Below are 18873 nucleotides of genomic sequence, written 5' to 3'. Positions count from 1 at the left end.
CCAAAATAATAAATTTGAAAAAACTGAATTCGAAATTTTTCTTTAAAAAGAAAATAATTTTGATTCTCCCCAAATACCGTAAGTTAAAAACAATAATTTGCTTACGAATATGGAAACAATGTGCTATAAGAATTCCATGTGTATTCCAATTTTGATAGACACGAAGAAAATTGCCACTTGATAGAATGCCTCGTAATCGGAAAAAAAATATGCTTCCATTCCAGTAATAAGGCAGGCTCACATTAGTATTTCGTTTAGATCAAAATGCCGGATAGAAACAAGGATAGAGAGCAACATGATAAAATACAGGCCATAGTAAGTAGAGGGGAAAAGAAGAATGGAAACTCAGATCACCACTGATGGGAGAAATAATAAAAATGAATCGCGATTGAAAAAAAAAAAAAGAATATCCAGATTTAGAAACTCGACGCTGATGGTGTTACAATAACAGGCTACTATATACACTACCCAACTATCACATACCGGCAATTTTTAATTAAAAAAAAGAGAAAAATGATAAACTTGTTGCCTAAAATTGAAGGTATCGTGAATAAGACAGGGGAATGTGAGGGACGAAATAAATCAATCAACTGAATGAAATGAGCACGCCTCTCTCTCCTTGTCGGTGATGGATCATCATATTCATCAAGCAATAAACCGATCCACCGGAAGACAGATTTTTTTTTTTTTGCTAAATATATAAAGTGTGCATAACATTGTTTTCCCCTCCCAGTGGGTGACATCAAATCATGACAAATGATTTTCAGCTAGTCGGTGTTTATAAAAAGAAAACTAAAGAGGTCTATTGCACAACACAATGCAAGAACATTCCGACGAGTGGAGGGTTGGGGGAAGTGATGATTAATTTTTGGGTTCTACTTATAACCAACGGTGATCGCAATGGTTCGTTCGTTTTAACATAAGGCGTCCCAGACGAAATTAGTGGGTGTTTATTTTAGGTGAGTGCGTGCGCGTAATCAATTAAGGCAACCCGTGCATTTTTCAAGGCAGGACTCGTTGTGTTTCCATTTACATGTGAATAGCGGCAGCGGTGTAATGAGCTTCTCCAGATCTCCATCGCCACTGCGCAGGGCGGTACTGCAAATGTGAGTCAAAATAATTAGAGAAGTTCACTATGGTTATCCACGAAACTCATCACATACCCGAATAAAGCATTGACCCGACGGTGTGTGTGGATTCCTGTAGGCGTAAAACAGCCATCCTCCGAGGCCAACGACTATGGCCACCAAGAACAAGATGCCAACGACTGAGGAAACGTTGGAAGCATTGGCATCTTCGGAAGCATCTATAACACAAAATCAATAACAGATGATGGGAGGAAGTTTATGCTACAGCTCAGGTTTAAGGACAGATATTAGACCCAATAACCGTACCCTGAGTATTAGCCCTGGCCTCAGAAATTGGAATGGGTAATGCAGTAGTAGTCGAAGTAGTTACTATCAGAATGTTTAGCGGGTGAAATAACAGATGTTAGCTTTAGCTAAAGTAAGGATAAGAAATAACACAGAAGAAACATTGGATGTGCTTTCTTTACCATTTGTCACGCGACTGGCTGAAGGATCAAAATCGTCCCATGGCTTAGTTGTTGGCGTGACTGTCGTAGCCGTAGGTGGGAATCTACCACATCAAACAATTGTTAGTCAATCGACGGTGAAACTGCAAAATATTATATCAATTACTTTGTAGGTGCAGGAGTGGGAATGGTTGTTTCCATTGGCGGAGTACTTGAAGGAACTAAAGGTGGCAAGCTGCAGTTGCCAATGTTATCAACGAAGACTTTGTCACAACCCTTGATCAGCCAATCTTGCCGGTGGCGGTCCATGCCGTCAGAACAACGCTCAGCCGTGGAGCACCAAACACAATCAAAACCAATGGTGTTTGAAATACAAGAATCGCAGGAATTGAATGCAACACATGTAGGCAGAGCGGTGAAATAAATGGCCGAATCAGATGTGACCTCTTCTGTTTTCTTGTCTACCTTATGGTACTCGTAAATCGTCTTCCGGCGGACAACTGCAAACCAAAAACGTTAGATTTTGCTTTAATGATTAGATAGAAAACAGGAAGTCGGACACCACAAACTCACAAAAGATGGTTCGGTCGATGATATAAGCATCAGAAACGCCCACTTTGACAGGATGGGCATCATCGCCAATTGAATTAACTGGAATAGGAATGTCTTTATACGCAAAGATAATATCACCAGATTTTAATAAAGTTGCCTGCGTTTACAAAAACACGAGTAAATAAAAGTTATTCGAATAAGAATGTAAAAGTCATTATACCTGGAATGAAAAGTTGCCTCCATCGGGTTTATCCTGAAGAGCAACTTTGTCCCACTGAACTGAAAACGCCGTTCCATTATCCATGTACTTAATAGTGGAGTAGTTACTCATGCTTGTGTCGAAATTTGCCATCAACGGGGCAATGTATTGTGTAGCAGCCAACCAAGAATGAACGTAGTCTCCAGTATATAGAAAGCCCCCAGTAGCGATGGTAATGTTACGCACCCAGTGCCCATAGAAGGGAAAATCGAAGGAGAGCGGAACCGTCTGTGAATAAATAAAAAAAAAACGAAAACAATCTAATTTGTAACCGAGTTAGTGATTGCCAATTAAAAATTCTTACAGCGGCACGACGATGTGATTGAGACAACATATCGTGAGTAGATGCATTTTCCTTGTCAAAATCAATCCAAAATTGCATTCCTTTTTCAGGATAAGTGGAGCTTGAAAAAGAAAATAATGAATTGATCACTGACAATTTTGACGTAATTGATGTATGGTTATTACCTGTTGTAATATCGATGGTAGTCTTGAGTGACATTTTTAACAGTGATGTTTAGACCATCATAATCCACAGTTGGTAGCACTTCAGTTGGAGTTGGTGTAATGGTGGATGGTGTAGAAGTTGTAATAGGAATAGTCGTAGTGTCAGTATTGCTCTGAATGTCTGAAGCTAATAGGAAACTCAAGATAATTTTAAATTAATTGGCATATTTATTAACACAAACTTACCGTTTCCCTGTGGCAAGTCAAGAAGTGGGCTATTTAGTTTCTGATTTGAAGAATTTTCTGGATTTGAATTTGGTTGGGGCTTCATGGTCACAGGTTTCTTTGCATCTTTGCTTTCCTTTGGATCCACTTGTCGTTTGGTCAGTAGCTTAATCACAGGCTCTTGCTGCCAACTGCTGGGAAATTCGTCTGACTCGTACAGAAAATAGTCATCTGTCAAAAAAATACATTTTACCAATTACAAAGTAAACCAATGTGGCAATATATTGAGGCAAAGTGAAACCATTAAACCGACAATAAAAATATGTACAGATGAAGCCTGTCGTTAAGTTCAACACAATATTTTCCTCGTTCTCGAGCAAATGTTATAGCGCCATAAACCCAAAACATTAAACGTCACAAAGTATAATTTTTATATACCAGCTGTGCAAATGCCGATGAGGGTGAGAGTAACTAACACAGCACACCAGTTAAATTTCCTGCTTTCAGACGCCATTCTCGGTGTATTTTTTCGAGGGTTGCGCCTATTGCACCGTGGAGTCCACGGCCCTCTAGTGTCACATAGTGCTATTGCACCGTGGATCCACGGCGCTCTAATGTCACTTTGTGCTATTGCACCGTGGATCCACGGCGCTCTAATGTCAAAATATGCTATTGCACCGTAGAGTTTAGCACACACACCGTCACGTTTAACTAAAGTAACCCTGTGTCGTAAGGCTGGTGCTCCTTATGAAATAATTGCCGACACTCGCACATCCAATAGATAAGGACTGATAGGATAAGGACTGTAAAGCATGCTCTCCCAATAGCCAATACTGCCTCCCAAGATTCACCTTGTGGCTTTAACACAGTCACTCCTACTGCGGCTGCTCATAATAGCAATTATGTCAGCTGTGATCGACCTAGTCAAAAACAAATTGTATATACAAGTGTCGACCCTTTTAACCTTCAAAAAGAAAACGGACCTGCATTGAAATGTCCAGCAACTACAGTTATTATGTTAGTATACGCTAGCTAGCGGCATATACCGCTAATTTTGGAACACATAGTTCGCTTTCTGCAAAGGGCTTAAAATAAGACTTAATCAACACGTGATGCCCAATGGTTGTCCAGTGCAAATTAGATTTACCTACTATGGTACATGTGAAAAAAATTTGCGATAACAAAGCTGGAACCCATGGGCATAGAGAGACCTCTCCATACCCCTGCTGGAACTAGCTCGTCCGCGCCACCTGGTATCCACGGCGCAATAGCATATTTTGACATTAGAGCGCCGTGGACTCCACGGTGCAATAGATTTTTCCTTTTTCGAGAGTGACACTTGTTACAGACCACTTGTAGACAGCAGCAGTGGGCTTCATCAATTCGTCGGGCCCTTTTTCTCCGTAGGGTTTAATGGGCTACAGGGTTGCCACATGTCATTGTGTTTCACCAGCACTCCTTCTTTGCTTCCGCCTCGCACTGTTGTTGCTCAATTCTTTCGTAACTAACTCGGTTTCTCATATTTTAAATTGCTCAAATGAAAATAGGACAAGAATATTTAATAACGGGTAAAATTTTTATTTTTCATTAAACAGCGTAAGAAAGCTGAAATGAATTTACTGAATTCGTTAATTCTATTATTGCAAGATACTGCGCAATCATCTGTAAAAGTTATGACGTAGACGGTGCTGCATTTCCTTTATTTCGCAACACAGAAAATACCCAGCATTGGGACGCTTCATTAGGATCTTCCTGCATTGATCACTGATAACAAAATAATCTCGCCTGAAATAAAAGTTTGTCTTTATTTTTATATTTTAGTGTAGATGATCCCCGTCTATGACATCCAATGTGGGATGTACACAATCAAAAAACAAATATTCACAATTATAGCTCGATCCTTTGCGGTGACTTTCTTGGTCTGATATCGGACGGCTTGAAGACAACTACGTTTGGAGCGCTCACAGTGGACTTCAAATGAGTTGGAACATCTTTTCCGGAAGGATCCGGATCAGCTAAACTGATACTGGACACGGCAGATCTGCAAATCAATGAATTATGAGTACTTTTAATGACGTCGAAACCATTTTGAAATCTTACACTTTAAAAGATTTTGAATCTTTGGCTGACAGATCACATTGCAGTGCAAAAGCTCCGTCTCCTGGCATAATGAGCTCCTTATCATGCTGTAAGATGAGAGTCACTTGAAACTTTTCTCCATCCTAAAAAAATTGCACATTAGAAACATGAGACGTTAGACGTGTTGATACATTCGTTATTCTTATTGCACGTACATCCTCAACATTGCACTGATCGTATGGTATTTTGAGCCGAAAACGACGGCCACCGTTAGCATCTAGAAAGCACGGTGCCTTTCGTGAATAGAAGCTGCCTAAGTCAGAGAAAAATTTAGAAACGAAAATTTAAATTTTAAATCGATATTTTCTCTTGTTTTGTACCTCTGGTGTATATGACTCCTCTAAAATCGGCCAGTGTCTCTACTACCACTTGAAAATTGTTGCTACCGCAGTCTAGCCGGATCTGATCGAACCCCGAAGCCGTCACACCAATGTTCATACGCCCAGTCACATCTTCCCGCCATAATTCTGCAGTTGAAGGGAAAAGTGGTAATATAATTGAAATTACTTGACTTAGACTAGTAGGATGACGTAATTCTTGCAAGATTCCGTAGTTTCTTAACAAAAACATATCAAGTTAAAACGCTTTAATGATTCTCACCTTCTCCTCTTGACGTGAACAGACACAATAAGAATGTCAGAGACAAGAGCACAAAATCACGGACAAACATTTGATAAAGCTTTCAAAGAAATGGTGAGATGGCACCGGAGTCAGTCAAGCTGAACTGGTTTCAAGACTAACTGCATGCCGGTCTTTGTACGGAAACACCTGAGTTTTCCATCTGTCAATGACTTTCTCTGGGTTATTCTAGCCTCAGGTGATTTTTTCGTTCTTTCAGATGAATGCCAGAAGTAAAGCTTACTTCCGTGCGGCAGAAATAGCATGCACCGGCGGGAAAATTGGTTTTACTTTTGATTTTGAAAAATAACAATTGTAAAATTTAATTATACGTAAATGGTGAGGAACTGGCAAAGTAGCGATACCCACTGAGGCAATATTTTAAGGGTCAATTTGTGAAATGGTTGGAACTGGTTGGAACTGGCAATTTTACTGATAAAATGCAGCAGAATAATTCGTACCTTCATTTAAACAAAAATGTTATAGTCATGTCATGAATGTGTGTGATCTTGTCTTTTGCTTTTTCATTGTGTTCATCAACCTGGATAAGGATCGGGATAAAGAGCTTGAAGTCTGTAACAATTTTAATATTCTCTTTAAAGTGGTTCCTCAACACAAAACGTTATAACAAACAAGGTGAAGTGTTTTCAATTCTTTTTCTTAGTAACTAACTTCAGTCTTAAAGGGGAAGGACTGAATGAAGATTGAAGAACAAATATAAAATGAAAGAGACAGAATTTCTTTTTTTAGGTACAGTACGTCTAAATCCAGGAGAAGCAAAGTAGAAAGAATGAAAGGAAAGGCGGAAAGGTTTCTGTAGGATATAACGCCACCTAGCGTTGTGATTTAGCAAGAATTAAGTTTGGTTTTAGTCAATAGATGGCTTTCTGTGGCGTTGGCGTCTGCTTTTCCAGTTGAGGTTGTTTAGAAAAAACTAATTTTTTTGTGTAATTTTAACGTGAACTTTGTGTTCTCAGATCTAGTAATTGAATTCTCATAGTGTTTGTTTAGTAAAAAATAACGTCTATCTGTTAAAGTTCATCATGTCGCTACAACGTGAACGGCGTGTAAATGCGGGCAATCGCTTGTCAAAATTACTGGAGGAAGAAGAACAGGATGACGATTTCTATAAAAGCACTTACGGTGGATTCAATGATGAAGAAGATGACAATGAATTCGTTTTCAAGTAATTTAAAGTCTAAATTTGTATATTACATCAATAAAACAAATCTTTTTTTGGTCTAGAGCGGAAGAGGACCAGGATGACGTAGTAGACTCAGATTTCAGCATTGATGAAAATGATGAACCTATCTCTGATCATGAAGATGAGGGCACTAAAAGAAAACGAGGTGTAGTCAGTACCAAAGCGTACAAGGTATGTCTATTCTACTACAGAATTAACGAATGAAATCATTTTTAAAAATTTTCTTAGGAGCCTAAAGCTTCCTCGAGCAAACGCTTAAAGGGTGACAAAAATGCTGATGAAATGACAGAAAGAATAGCAAAAGCTGGAGAAAAAACAGAAGTTCCTGTGGAAGTCCCGAAGGTCAGGTCGAAATATGCCAGAAAGCCAAAAATTCCTTCACAGGCCAGAGAAAAGAAGGCAGTAAGGCAAACAACTGTATTGAAATCAGCTGAAACTGTACAAAGACTCAGGGAGAGAGAAACAAAAGGGAAAAGAAAACACAACAGGTTAGCATTAAAAATAATTCTTCATTAGAAATGTTTCAAACCAATCATTTATTATGATGTAGAAGGGACAATTCTGAAAAGTTAACCCAACAACAGCTTCTAGAAGAAGCCAAAGAGACTGAATTGCTTAACATTCAATCATTGGAAAAGTATCACCAACTTGAACTGGAGAAAAAGAAAACTAGGGTCGTGAAAAAGGCTCCTACTGGACCAACAATTCGTTACCTCTCGACGTCAATGCCTCTGATCCAGGAAGTCAACCCGGAAGCCGAGCGAATTAATGTCGAAGAAGATGAGGAAAAAGAAGATAATCCAGTTGTTGAGAATGGCACGGTAGCCACAGTCGACAGCAAGCAGTGTTGTGAAAGAACTTTCGTTACGTTTTCGAATGACAGTGTCTTGGAGGCTAATTTCAGTCGGACGAAAGTCACTCCACCTCAAAAGAATTTTTGTCCTATCACCAGGTCGGTTTGAGTGATCGTCTTCTCTTAGATGAAAGGGAAATATCATTCGTTTATCATATCTCTTTTCAGGCAAAGAGCCAAATACTTTGATCCGGTGACTCAGCTGCCGTACGGCACTCTACAGGCCTTCCGGATTTTACGTGAGGCCTATTGCCAGCAGCTGGAGGTGAAAGGAGACGCCAGCGATCCGGAGATCGGCCGCTGGAAGGAATGGCGTCAAAAGTACCGCCAAGCTCGACTCGCCGCTCTAGCTGCCGCTCGCGCTCAACAGGTCAACGCGCAGGGAAACTCAGCACCTGCATCGACGCCAGTTCCAGCAGTCAAACCCTCCAACTCGAATAACTCCACACCGACGATATGAACGAAATTCTCCTCATTTTTTGCAACCGACATGAATAAAATGGACATTTTTTGATATTTTCTTTCGACCATTAGACAATTTAGGGTTTCTTTCAACTCGATTTGTGTTTCATACGAACTTTGTCAGACTAGCAAATGTTATCGATGAATTATTCATAGGTTAAATCCTATCAAAAGCGTCTTGCTACACCTGCCGACAAATAAGTTGGCAGTGATGATGAAACCGGAAGGCGATCAAGACGTATACCATGTTCTTTAAACTTCAAAACTTGTACTATTGTGCTGCTCTACTACTAATTCAGTTGACATTAGTCACCCAGCAGTTGGTTCCTTACAGCGGAGCTACTCGTTTTGTTCCTAATTGGTGGACTGCAGGTAAAATCAGCCATTTTAAAAATGTGTTTCCAAAAATAATTTGAACAGCTCATTTTTGTCTTTTCCATTGTTAGCAAGACGTCAGCATTCAACCAAAACATTAAAGCCTCTTATCTTTTGTCCAGTTCATCAAGCGGCAGGCGGAGAGTGTCGCAATTCCGAGGATTGCTCTGCAGACGAGTGCTGCGTCCGCTCTACGGGGTCCCGTCTGCACCGGTTCTGTTTGCCGTTGCGTCAGACGGGCGAAGCTTGTCGACTCACTCAAAATCTTGTTGATCCATCACATGAACAACATCACGTCTATTTGAACCTCTGTCCCTGCACCAACGGCCTGGTCTGCCGTGAAATTCACGGCGGATGGGTTGATGCCGAATGCGTTGCATCACGCAATCCGGCTGACCTACTTCGCCACTCTTTCCTCCAAGCCATTTTGAACGCTATGAAACAGCGCCGACAGCAGTCGAATAGTCGGCGCAACCGAATTCCCGTCAATTCGTTTTCAAATTAAGGTTTATTTTCTTTTTTGATACGGCGCGTTGACCTTTTCACCGATTCCGGGTGTTGCAATACAAGGAATGTCCGTTTCCCCCCCCCCTATCTCACGATAAGTCTAATATGTAATATAACGGAAATAACCACTCCCTTTTTCTGTGTTGTCTATATAGTACTATGGGCTCAACCCAAAAAACAACAGACGAGTATAGTTGCGGTTTCGTGTTGACAAGAACAACACGCAGCAGTTGGACGGTAAATCATCCGGTCGGACAATCGTGAAAACGAAGAACTTCTCGGTCATCCTTGTCCCAGCACAAAACGCCGTTATTATTATATTAGAAGTGTTTTTCTTTTAAGTTGCGTGAAATGTGCAGCCCCGTGCAGTCGTGCACTTGATAGTGGCAAGTTCATTTACTTATTTCTATGCTGCGCATGTACACAACTCGACGACGACGACAGCCAACAACCCCCCTGTGACGGATGTGCACTTTCGGGTCATGCGCGTTGCAGCGTGATCAATACAAGAGAGACAACAGTCGGCTCTGTAACGACCGCGCGTTGTACATACTCGGGGCGTCTTGCTGAAGATAGTCCGGTGAGTTGTTGTTGGACCTTATCTCGCCAGGAGCGTTTCAAAAAATAGAACGGAAATAGAGTGTACCGTAGATGATTTTCTTGCTCTGTGTGTAGTGCGAATTGAAAGTGACGCAACTGAGAGCAGCGGTTCGCGGTCGTCTTTTATCTGCCACCGAATGTGAGATAAGAAGAGTGTCAGCGGCTCGGGAATTTTTGAGGAGATCCCCCCCTGTTGGTGCGGGATCAGCCCAGCTGTGCGTGTACGAAAAAGCTCACGGGGGTTGCTGCTGGCTGGCTGGCACTTGGGTGAACGTCAAAGATGGCCGACGATGACGACTATCAACTTGAACCACCGCCACTTTCGGCCTGGGCAGCAACTGTCGGTATGTGGACTGGTCCTATAGGGGAAACTGAACTGTCAACTCTTCCAGCACAATTCCATTTCAATCCGTCATTTTCACAACTGCCGATCGCCTAGAAATAAATATACACCGTGTCAAACTCTCTTGCACGACGACGCCGATTGACATCTCAGTCTTTGCCAAAGAATTTTTGGGGGGTTTCAACCGGACCCGCCCTATCGGCAGCTGGCGCGGCCCACCCGCTATACTCCTTCCGCCGCTATACTTCTCTCCTCCTTTAATTATTTATAGATAGCCAGTAAGAAGAAAGAGCGAGTTGATGCTGCATTAGAGCGAAAAATACAAAAAAAAAAAGGTTGCTGCGGGACCCCGTTTGATGGACGCTCCTGCGAGAGCGAAACAGCTGCCCAGTTTCGCAAAGGCTTCATTTCGTTAGCCCCCTTCGTCCTTGTTGAATGTTTGCTAAATTCAGCTCGACGAAAAAATCAATTACTACTGGCCACGTTCAAAGCGTGACCAACATTTGTTGTTGTGCGGTAGTTTTTTTAGTAGTTTGTAGTCGTTATGGTAGGGCAGCCAATGGCAACTGGGATAACATCGTTTCAACTCCATCATCAAAATAGTAGTCAATTCAGTGCTCGTGATGCTCCTATCGTTAATTTGGTTACTCTCCAATCGTCCGTGGAACAGACCGACCATCCTACCATCTTGTAAGAAACCCTTGCAAAATACAATTTTAACCTTTTTATGAAAAGATTTAATAATAGTCTGCTAGGCAGCTCAACTGGAAATAAAGATCAGGTTGTCTGCTTTCTGCTATTGCGTCACCGGATCTAATAACAACAATTTATTGATCCGACGAGCATTTAAAGTATAACGGGGGAGAGCGGGGAGAGCCATTTGGAACATCTGGAAACCATCGTCTTATTAATGTCGTGTTTTCACAGTGATGCTGGAAAAAAAATAATGAAAGAAAAACGGTGATGGATCGGAGATAGAGAAAAGTCTTGACAGGATAAACAAAACCCAACCAGCAGTCGCGGGACCGGTTGTGTTATTGTTTTGCTAAAATTCTTTTTGAAAGTCTCGTTGCCTCATCTCTTTTGTTTTTCTCTTTTTCTCTCAAAAACAAAAAACAACCGGAGCTATAGCAGCTATAGAGCCGTGTAACCGACATTTTTTCATTGATGGCCGTGTCAATTGTAGAATTGAGAAATATTTCTGGTGGGGGAAAGAGAAAAACAAAAATTACTCGACGATGCGAACCGGGCCAACAAGTTAACGCCAACAAACAAAAAAGAAACAAAATGAAACAAAAATATTTCCACGGTAGAGTTTATAAATAACTCGGCGTGCTGCTGTGTCTCGTATACACACACACACGTTATCGGGGAAAACTTGTGTTCTACGTGCGAGTTGCACGTATATTGATGTGGACTAGATATCGGCGTGATTCCGTTTGACTAATTTCGCATAGTTTCGGAACCAATCCGTTAAATATCGTGAATCGCCTCCGAGTCCCGTCGAATCAACCCCAATTTCTTTAATTCAATTTGAATCTAATTTAACGATTGGAACGATGGGTCTGTCAAATCATTAGAAAAACGTGAACTGGGCGTTGACGTCGAGTCATTTCTGCCTTTTGTTATTTTCTTCCATTTCAAATGGAAGCTGTTGTTCAAGTCACAGTGTCTAGCTAGCACACACAGCTGTACTAATAGGAGGGGGGACGACAAAGACGAAAGGGAGACAGATCGATCAGTTGAAAGTCTGTCATGGCGCTCCTCCGTCTAAAAAAGATCCTATTTTTGACTCACGGCAGAGGGAGACGTGAATCTGTGCACGTTCTCTCCCCCAGCTGGATCCGGTACTACTCCCCTCTCTTCCACTTGAGAGTGTAAGAGACACAGGATCACATAAAAGTCGGAAGAGCTCACAACCCCCACGGTCTCGTCAGTCGTCGGTGTGGACACATTTATATTCCTCCTCCTCCCTTTGCTGTTTGTGTGTGTGCACCGCCTGTGTGTTCATTGCATCGGGCGTTGTTTTCCGCCGTATGTCGGCGCCCCGTTATATTGTATCAGTCAAGAGCCGGCCAGAGCCGCGTTTGGTTATATATTATTGCCCCACTACAGCTCGGCAGTATAGACAGAGACACAAGTGAACGATGGAAAATTGAGTGTGCACTCACGACAATCACCAAAAGTGTTGTGCGTGTGTGTGTGGCAGTTTTTTTAAAAACAAGCCTGGATTTTATACAGTGGCCCTTTTAATTTTTGAACGAAAATAATTTTGAACAAAAAGAGGGAAAAAACGAACGACAAAGGTGTGGTTTCCTCCCACTGCGGAAGCGGCGGTGATATCCTTTTAAATTATCACGATTGTTTCGGCGGAATTGTCTATTGATGTTCACTCCTATGCTTCTAGCGACGACTGTTTTAGTTATCTACTACGCTTTGGATATTAGTCTCCTCAAAGGTCTGCTGTTTTCTGTTTTATAATTGTTTCTTTTTTCCCTTTGGAGAAAATTGTAGAAACAAATAATAATGGGGGGGGAGAGTGGCCTTGTTTGAGACAATTCCGGTTGATTGAACTTTACACACACTGTACACACATTCAGTGAAACTTTGGAAAGTTGCCTTTATTGTTTAGTTTTTTTTTACTGATGAAATTAGAAAACCACCACGATTTGACAATGACAGTGAGAATTTTAGTATAGAATCACGTGTTTTTATCATTTTGGAAAGTTGTTGTGTGTTTTTCATTTGTTTTTTAATCAAAGCAGACGACGACAATTGTTCGTCTGTCAATTTTCGGTTATTGACGTTCGAGACCATGAAGGTTTCCGGTGTGGTTTGTCGCTCCAGTAGGAAAGTTTTGCTTTTATTTTTCAAGAAAAAAGGGAATATAACAAACAGGCAGGACGCGCAATGACTCATGTGTGGAAAGGAAAAAAAGAAGGAAAGGGGAGTAGCGTGCGTGCGTCTGGGGGAGCTGAGTGGGGGAGAGGCTACAGTGTCGGATTACTTTAGCCAGTCGCCATGTTGATTGCGTACAGAAGAAAAAGGGGAGAGCAGCAGCTAGAAAAAAGCTCGTCCCACTCTCTCTGACACACGCACGCTCCCCACCCCCTCCTTTCTATCTCGTGTGTAGTAGAGAAACCAACTGCTGTGTTGATGTTTGACAGTCTTTAGGGCCAGGATGGGCTGACTGCGAGCTGCATTCCAACTTCTCCCCCAGTCTGCTTCGATCATTCCTCCCTGCTTGTTTTGTTGTTGACTCGAAATGGCTCCCCCGTACCAACCAGCAGGTTGTGATTCATTTCAAATCCACTACACACGTAATCATTTGGAATTTGCTAAATCTTGTTTGTGTTGTGTTTTGGCATTGCTGGCCAGTTTTTTCTTGTTCAATGAGAACGCGTGCGCCGATCGATAGTCGATCGATCAATCGCCACCCCGCCCAGCAGTGTTCCCTGCAGCAGCAGCAACCAACACACACGAAAAAAACGTGCGTGTGTCGTGATTGGCAAATGATCGTATTGTTGTTTTCTGGTGTATTTTTAGGTCTAAAACGAGGTTCCAGGGCAGCGGACACGCCATCTCGAGTCGGTAGAGTAACGCAGCGTGATTCCAATTCTAACCCCATCAGTCCCGTTCCAACTGGACCGGAGGAGGAGGAGGCGGAGGAGGAAGAAGAAGAAGAGGTGGTAGAGGAGACTGCGACAAGCTTGGACCACTGTCAGAGTGAGTCGTACCATTGGTGTGAGGAGGACGATCTAACGAGCAGTGAAGCGGCCACCACATCGACGGACAAGACGATCGGTTCGTCGGGCGATCCCGATCCCCACTCGGCCGAGGAATACGCCGAAATGGCCAAAAAAGTGGATTTGAATCTCGCCCACATCGACATGGAAAACTTCAAGTCGGCCGATCTCTTCCAGTCGGAACAAATTCGCTCGCTTCTCATCGAGTACAACCGGCCTATCTTGTGCAGCCAGTCGCAACTATCGCAGGTTCGTCTACGAGTTCCACTATAGGGACTCTTGCCAAGGAGCTGCTAAGAATAGTTACACTAATATTTGACGTGAGTGTGTGTGTGGGTTATATGTGGGTTCCAACTGGGAGGGGGGGTTGGCGGCGGCACACACAGTGGGAGCAGCAGAAGCTCTCTTGTAACAAACAGACCAAGGTCATTCCATCGCTGGATCGTTTTTTAACTTTTTGAAAAACACACAACTGCTGCCATCTATCACAGCCAACAAGTCGTCTTAATATTTTTCTTGTTTAATTGCTGCTGCACCTTTTTAGGACGATTGCAGTTTGACTGATTGTGGATCCTTGTGTAAATCGGGGCCGCTGTTCTCTCCTCAGCGGGCTGTTCCTGGCGTTTGCGGAGTAGTTGGAGGCAAAGGAATCAGCCCGTCAGATTGCAGCATCGATTCGTTGAATATGGCGGAACGTGACGAATGTTGGCTACTAGAAGAGGCCGGAGACGGTGCCAGCCAACTTCTCTGTCGCACCAACATGACCAACTACACATTAGCTTGGAGTTCTTCTGCATCCGGAACTGATCAGGATCTCGATTATAATGAACCCGGTAATTCATTTCGTATAGCCTCTTCTAATTAATCCCCGATTGTTTTTATTACATTATTTATTGAATTATAAAACACACAGGAACGAGTAGCTCGGGATCGGAGCAGAGTCACTGGTCGTCCTCTGGAAGCGGCGGCAGAGTAGCACCACCCATTCCACCTTGGCCAATCACTTCCCGCCAGCAGCAATTTACAGGATTGAGAAACGATCCTACACCCCGGAAATTGCAATGCTGGGCACCACCTCAATCCAGCATCCATAAACAACCGACACCAACCAAACCCAACATGAAGAAATCGACGACGGAGCAACAACTGCAGAAATCGCACAAAGAAGATGCCCAGCAGCCAGAAATTCGTACGACGGAATTGACGAATTTCCAGTCGATCGGCAAGTCGGAAGACAGTCCCAGTTTGTCAGACATGGATAATGGTAACGGCAAAGCGACGCCCAAGGATAATCGAACCAGACAGCGGCCAGTCTTCACCAAAACGGAATCGAAAGCCACGACTCCTCCGGCCGGCCTGTCTCTGTTGCAAATCTACATGCGGCAGAGATCGCAAACGAGCATGGAACGTGAAAGCAACAAGAAATCGGATGACGTGATTGCTTCCGGCGGAGGAGAAGGCTGGGTGGAAGACTATCCGAGCAGCGCGGATGAGAAACTCGGCCTGGAATCGATTTGCAGCTCTTTGGCGGATGAGGATGAAGATGATGATGACAGTGAGGAGGAGGATGACAGTGAGGAGGAGGAGGATGACGAAGATGATTTGTGCCAAAATAATCGTTCGTTGACATTGACGGATGTAAGTGACATCGAGCAAACATCGATCCAGATCGATGCCGTTCCGTTCAATACCACAGCAGCCACGTCGAGCTTGGACAAACTCATTGCCAAAATCAAGCCGTTTGAATTGGGACTGTCGCCAGCCTCCATTGAAGAGCACTGGAACTTTGAGAGCCGGATGAGGCTGGCCGCCCCGATTCCAGTCGAAGCCTCCAGCACTTTGGTGGACAAGGGCTGCCAAGTCGCCATCAATCCAGCCACGTCGGCTACCCAGGAGGAAAGTACTTTGACGGATCCCATCAAACCTCAGGCCTACCTTATCTTCCCCAGTTACAGTCTGCCGGATTTGAGTTTTCTCAAGAAACACGACTACACCTGGATTGGTGACGTACTCCTCTCACCTCAGAACTTGGCCGCTCGCAAACCGGAACCCATCGTCAGGCAACACACCCAGCAGTCGTTTGACGACCTGAAACGTCGCCAAATGGGTCACGTCAAAGATTGGGAATCGTTGAAGATTTTGCTGCCGGAAGAGATCCGGCAGCAGATCAACAACATCAAACCATCGCCCGTCAACCGCAACAGCCGACCAAGACCAAAGAGTTGCGAGCAAACTGTTATCCTGCGCAATGCCAAGAAAACGTCGCCCAGGCCGGCCACTTGCCGAGGTTCGGTCGCATGGCCGGATGCCACCGCTGGATACATGTTGCCAACAGTCCCGCAATCTCCTCCAGGTGGAGCAGATGGCGGACCTCCACCCCTACCAAAGCGAACGGCATCTCTGCCACATAGTCCAGCAGCTGTCCGACAACGACGCAATGTCGCATTATCGACGGAATCGGTCAAATCAGCAGTCAGCAAACGAGCAGCCAATACCTCGCCAACTGGACCGGCCAGCAAAGCGGCCTTTGGTTACACCATGCGCAAAACTGTTAGTTTCGGAGAACATTTAAGCGGAGGCTTTTTGAAAATGTCCAACCAGAGACGACCGTTGTCACTGTCTCACTGGTCAGGTGGCGGATCGTTGGATATGAACTCACCAGGGGAAGAAGATGTTGCAGTTAATTTAGAACAAAAACAAGGTTTGAAAAAATGGCGCAAAATTTGAAACCTCGAAATTAATTATTTGACATTTTTAATAGAACTCGTGAAAGCCGTTTCGATAGCCTGTACTCAGTTGTGCAAAATCATGAATCAACCCATCAACATTAGCGATGAAGATAGCTGCACCAATCACTCCAAGTCGGTAGCCAGATGTCTGACTAGTCAACTCAGCCCGGCAATCTACCAATTATTGTCGGATGGTCTTCTACCCAACGTCAACACCTTTTTCGGCCAGGTCAACAACTCTGTCTGGAGGGTAGTCGAAGCTTCCGTCAAGAAAGGTAAACAAATTTACTCTTTTTTAAAATCCTCAATTGTAATTGATTGATAAAACGGGTTCAATGCAGGTCCTGGATTGCCATGGATCGAGGAATTAGTCTTTTGTCTCAACAGTGAAGAGAGTTTACCCGAAGGACCCGTCAGATTTGGAGTTTTCATCACCGAACTTGTCAAGTAAAACAAAAAAATAAAAATTCCATTTGTCTAGGATAAATCATATTGACACATTTTGTTCACGCAGTATGGGAGGTTTGGATTGGTGGCTGGATAATCTGTCGGCTAAGGAGACGATCCTTCGTCGGCACTACGCCCCTCACGGTTTCCTCTACTTGTGTCACACATCCACTCGACCACTGATGGACGAGCTGCAGAGTTATCTGCGACCTTTGGCTGCGTTACCATTCGATAACACTCTGCCTTTGCCACCGCCCAAAAAGCTGGTGGTAACTAGTCCTGGCAACAAACAGGCTACGAGTGCTGGTGTCACGAGTCCGGCGGCCAGCAAGCCGTCGACGCCTACGAAAACCATTTTGAAATCTCCGACACGATCAAAGACCCAGCGACCGATGTCTTACGTCCAAAACAGTCCCAGTAAGATGAGCCCGAAGCCACTCTACCGGCGCACTCAGTCGCAACATTCTGGCCTGTCGCCCAAAAAGTCAAACAACGTGGCACAGCAACAGCAGCAGCAGCAGCCGGAGAACAGCAGCAAAACGGAGACAAAGGTTGAAGAATTCTCGTCGCTAAAACAAAAGTGGGAATCACTGTGCGGTGACAGAAGGAAAGCGGGCGAAACCGCAACCGGTGGTGGTAACAAGAGTAATATTGCGCCAGTTATTCCAGCTCCTGTCACGGCACCAACGGGCGAAACGAGTCCTTTGAAATCAAGGATTCCGAGACCGGTTTTCCGGTTTAGCAAGTAATAAAAGCTGGATATTCTCTTTTGACGTTTTGTCCACTTGTACTCTGTGTCTGTTTTACCCTTTTCACTCTCTCCTTGCTCGATGTGACGTTTCACAAAGAAACCTATACGTCTTACGGCATAAATTATATACATATTATATATATATAAACTAAATACGATGCAAACCCTCCCAAAAAATTGTTGCTTTGATTCGTTCATCAAGCCAATCTCTTTCCGGTCAAAACTCAGAAGAAATTAATTGGAAATTTTCATTTTTGTCCTCCCCTGCAGAAGTGCAAAGATTCGGTTTTCATTTCTTTTTTCTATCAATTAAGCTGGTCGATAAATTGTAGACGGCTCTGGATCGCGGTATACATTGTTCCTGTTCATTCACGGCCGAGTTGTGTATGTGTACTGTCATTACTTGTTTGCTTTCACGCGTGCAACAACAACAAAAAGAAGCAAAGAGTGATTCATTAATGAATAAGGCACATTCTTGTATCTTTCCTTGCTAGTCTTGTAATTTCAAATATGACGGTTGATTCTATAGTGCCGTAAATGTATCTTTCTGGAAACAAATTGCCATTCACATTCGGGATCGGCCAATATGACACGCCGATGTGTATTATTAATAACATAATCTCGGTGTACACTTCAATACATGATAAAAAAAAACATTCGACGTTGTGTAACCTTTTTTAAAACTACTTTTAATTAATGCGGATCTCTTAATTGAAAAATTTGCATAAAAATGGAAGGTGAAGTAGCAACTTGAATGATTCAAATGGAAAGCTCTTGAAAAATTTAAACGTAGTTTCCTCATTGTAATTAAGAAAAAAAACAGATTTTACAGATCAATTTGATCGAATCAATTAAATTAGATAAATGGGCAAATGAACACATGAACGACTGGTGAATAATACTCGAATAGTAAACTGTAAAATTCAAACACGGAATTTAAAAAATTCTAGAACGACATAATAATAGGAGGTAACTTTCCGTTTTGCAAACACATTTTGGTCCAATTGTTGGTCCAAATGGTCCAATTATAGGTTAAATATTTACTGGAAATGTCAGTATTTTAAAAATCAGGTGAATTCTTA

General features: G+C 43.1%; 5 protein-coding genes across 14 annotated transcripts; 3 read left to right on the top strand and 2 right to left on the bottom strand.

The window, feature by feature from the left end:
- Window positions 1-124: 124 nt before the first annotated feature.
- On the bottom strand, window positions 125-4452 carry LOC124210045 (plexin domain-containing protein 2-like). 2 transcript variants are annotated; one of them, XM_046608334.1, is made up of 12 exons: window positions 4349-4452; window positions 3456-3551; window positions 3039-3248; window positions 2814-2979; window positions 2650-2749; window positions 2307-2573; window positions 2108-2243; window positions 1701-2034; window positions 1556-1638; window positions 1395-1457; window positions 1164-1306; window positions 125-1098 (listed from the first exon to the last, which is right to left on the bottom strand). In XM_046608334.1, the coding sequence occupies exons 2-12, from the start codon at window positions 3529-3531 to the stop codon at window positions 1030-1032; spliced, it is 1647 nt and encodes a 548-aa protein (XP_046464290.1). In that variant the 5' UTR covers window positions 3532-3551; window positions 4349-4452; the 3' UTR covers window positions 125-1029. The 2 variants fall into 2 exon arrangements, with proteins under 2 accessions (XP_046464290.1, XP_046464291.1); XM_046608335.1 differs by lacking the exon at window positions 1395-1457 and having other exon boundaries at window positions 4349-4451.
- Window positions 4453-4814: 362 nt separating this feature from the next.
- On the bottom strand, window positions 4815-5899 carry LOC124210054. 2 transcript variants are annotated; one of them, XM_046608351.1, is made up of 5 exons: window positions 5757-5899; window positions 5477-5623; window positions 5312-5409; window positions 5118-5239; window positions 4815-5058 (listed from the first exon to the last, which is right to left on the bottom strand). In XM_046608351.1, exons 1-5 carry the CDS (start codon window positions 5824-5826, stop codon window positions 4905-4907), a joined length of 591 nt encoding a protein of 196 aa, XP_046464307.1. In that variant the 5' UTR covers window positions 5827-5899; the 3' UTR covers window positions 4815-4904. The 2 variants fall into 2 exon arrangements, with proteins under 2 accessions (XP_046464307.1, XP_046464306.1); XM_046608350.1 differs by having other exon boundaries at window positions 5477-5626; window positions 5757-5886.
- A 636-nt stretch (window positions 5900-6535) lies between these two features.
- Window positions 6536-8347, top strand: LOC124210050 (vacuolar protein sorting-associated protein 72 homolog). Of its 2 annotated transcripts, XM_046608346.1 has the most exons (6): window positions 6536-6693; window positions 6752-6960; window positions 7020-7149; window positions 7207-7466; window positions 7529-7930; window positions 8000-8347. In XM_046608346.1, the coding sequence occupies exons 2-6, from the start codon at window positions 6818-6820 to the stop codon at window positions 8289-8291; spliced, it is 1227 nt and encodes a 408-aa protein (XP_046464302.1). In that variant the 5' UTR covers window positions 6536-6693; window positions 6752-6817; the 3' UTR covers window positions 8292-8347. The 2 variants fall into 2 exon arrangements, with proteins under 2 accessions (XP_046464302.1, XP_046464301.1); XM_046608345.1 differs by having other exon boundaries at window positions 6625-6960.
- A 145-nt stretch (window positions 8348-8492) lies between these two features.
- Window positions 8493-9304, top strand: LOC124210055 (prokineticin-2-like). 2 transcript variants are annotated; one of them, XM_046608353.1, is made up of 2 exons: window positions 8493-8665; window positions 8791-9304. In XM_046608353.1, exons 1-2 carry the CDS (start codon window positions 8539-8541, stop codon window positions 9171-9173), a joined length of 510 nt encoding a protein of 169 aa, XP_046464309.1. In that variant the 5' UTR covers window positions 8493-8538; the 3' UTR covers window positions 9174-9304. The 2 variants fall into 2 exon arrangements, with proteins under 2 accessions (XP_046464309.1, XP_046464308.1); XM_046608352.1 differs by having other exon boundaries at window positions 8740-9304.
- Window positions 9305-9362: 58 nt separating this feature from the next.
- On the top strand, window positions 9363-18317 carry LOC124210039. 6 transcript variants are annotated; one of them, XM_046608326.1, is made up of 7 exons: window positions 9363-10119; window positions 13665-14113; window positions 14409-14697; window positions 14778-16565; window positions 16626-16868; window positions 16935-17040; window positions 17108-18317. In XM_046608326.1, the coding sequence occupies exons 1-7, from the start codon at window positions 10056-10058 to the stop codon at window positions 17787-17789; spliced, it is 3621 nt and encodes a 1206-aa protein (XP_046464282.1). In that variant the 5' UTR covers window positions 9363-10055; the 3' UTR covers window positions 17790-18317. The 6 variants fall into 6 exon arrangements, with proteins under 6 accessions (XP_046464282.1, XP_046464281.1, XP_046464280.1 ...); XM_046608325.1 differs by having other exon boundaries at window positions 9710-10808; XM_046608324.1 differs by lacking the exon at window positions 9363-10119 and adding an exon at window positions 11986-12576.
- Window positions 18318-18873: the final 556 nt, after the last annotated feature.

Source organism: Daphnia pulex, chromosome 12, assembly GCF_021134715.1.
Source record: "Daphnia pulex isolate KAP4 chromosome 12, ASM2113471v1".
NCBI lineage: Eukaryota > Metazoa > Arthropoda > Branchiopoda > Diplostraca > Daphniidae > Daphnia > Daphnia pulex.
This window is presented reverse-complemented; position numbering and strand designations above follow the sequence as displayed.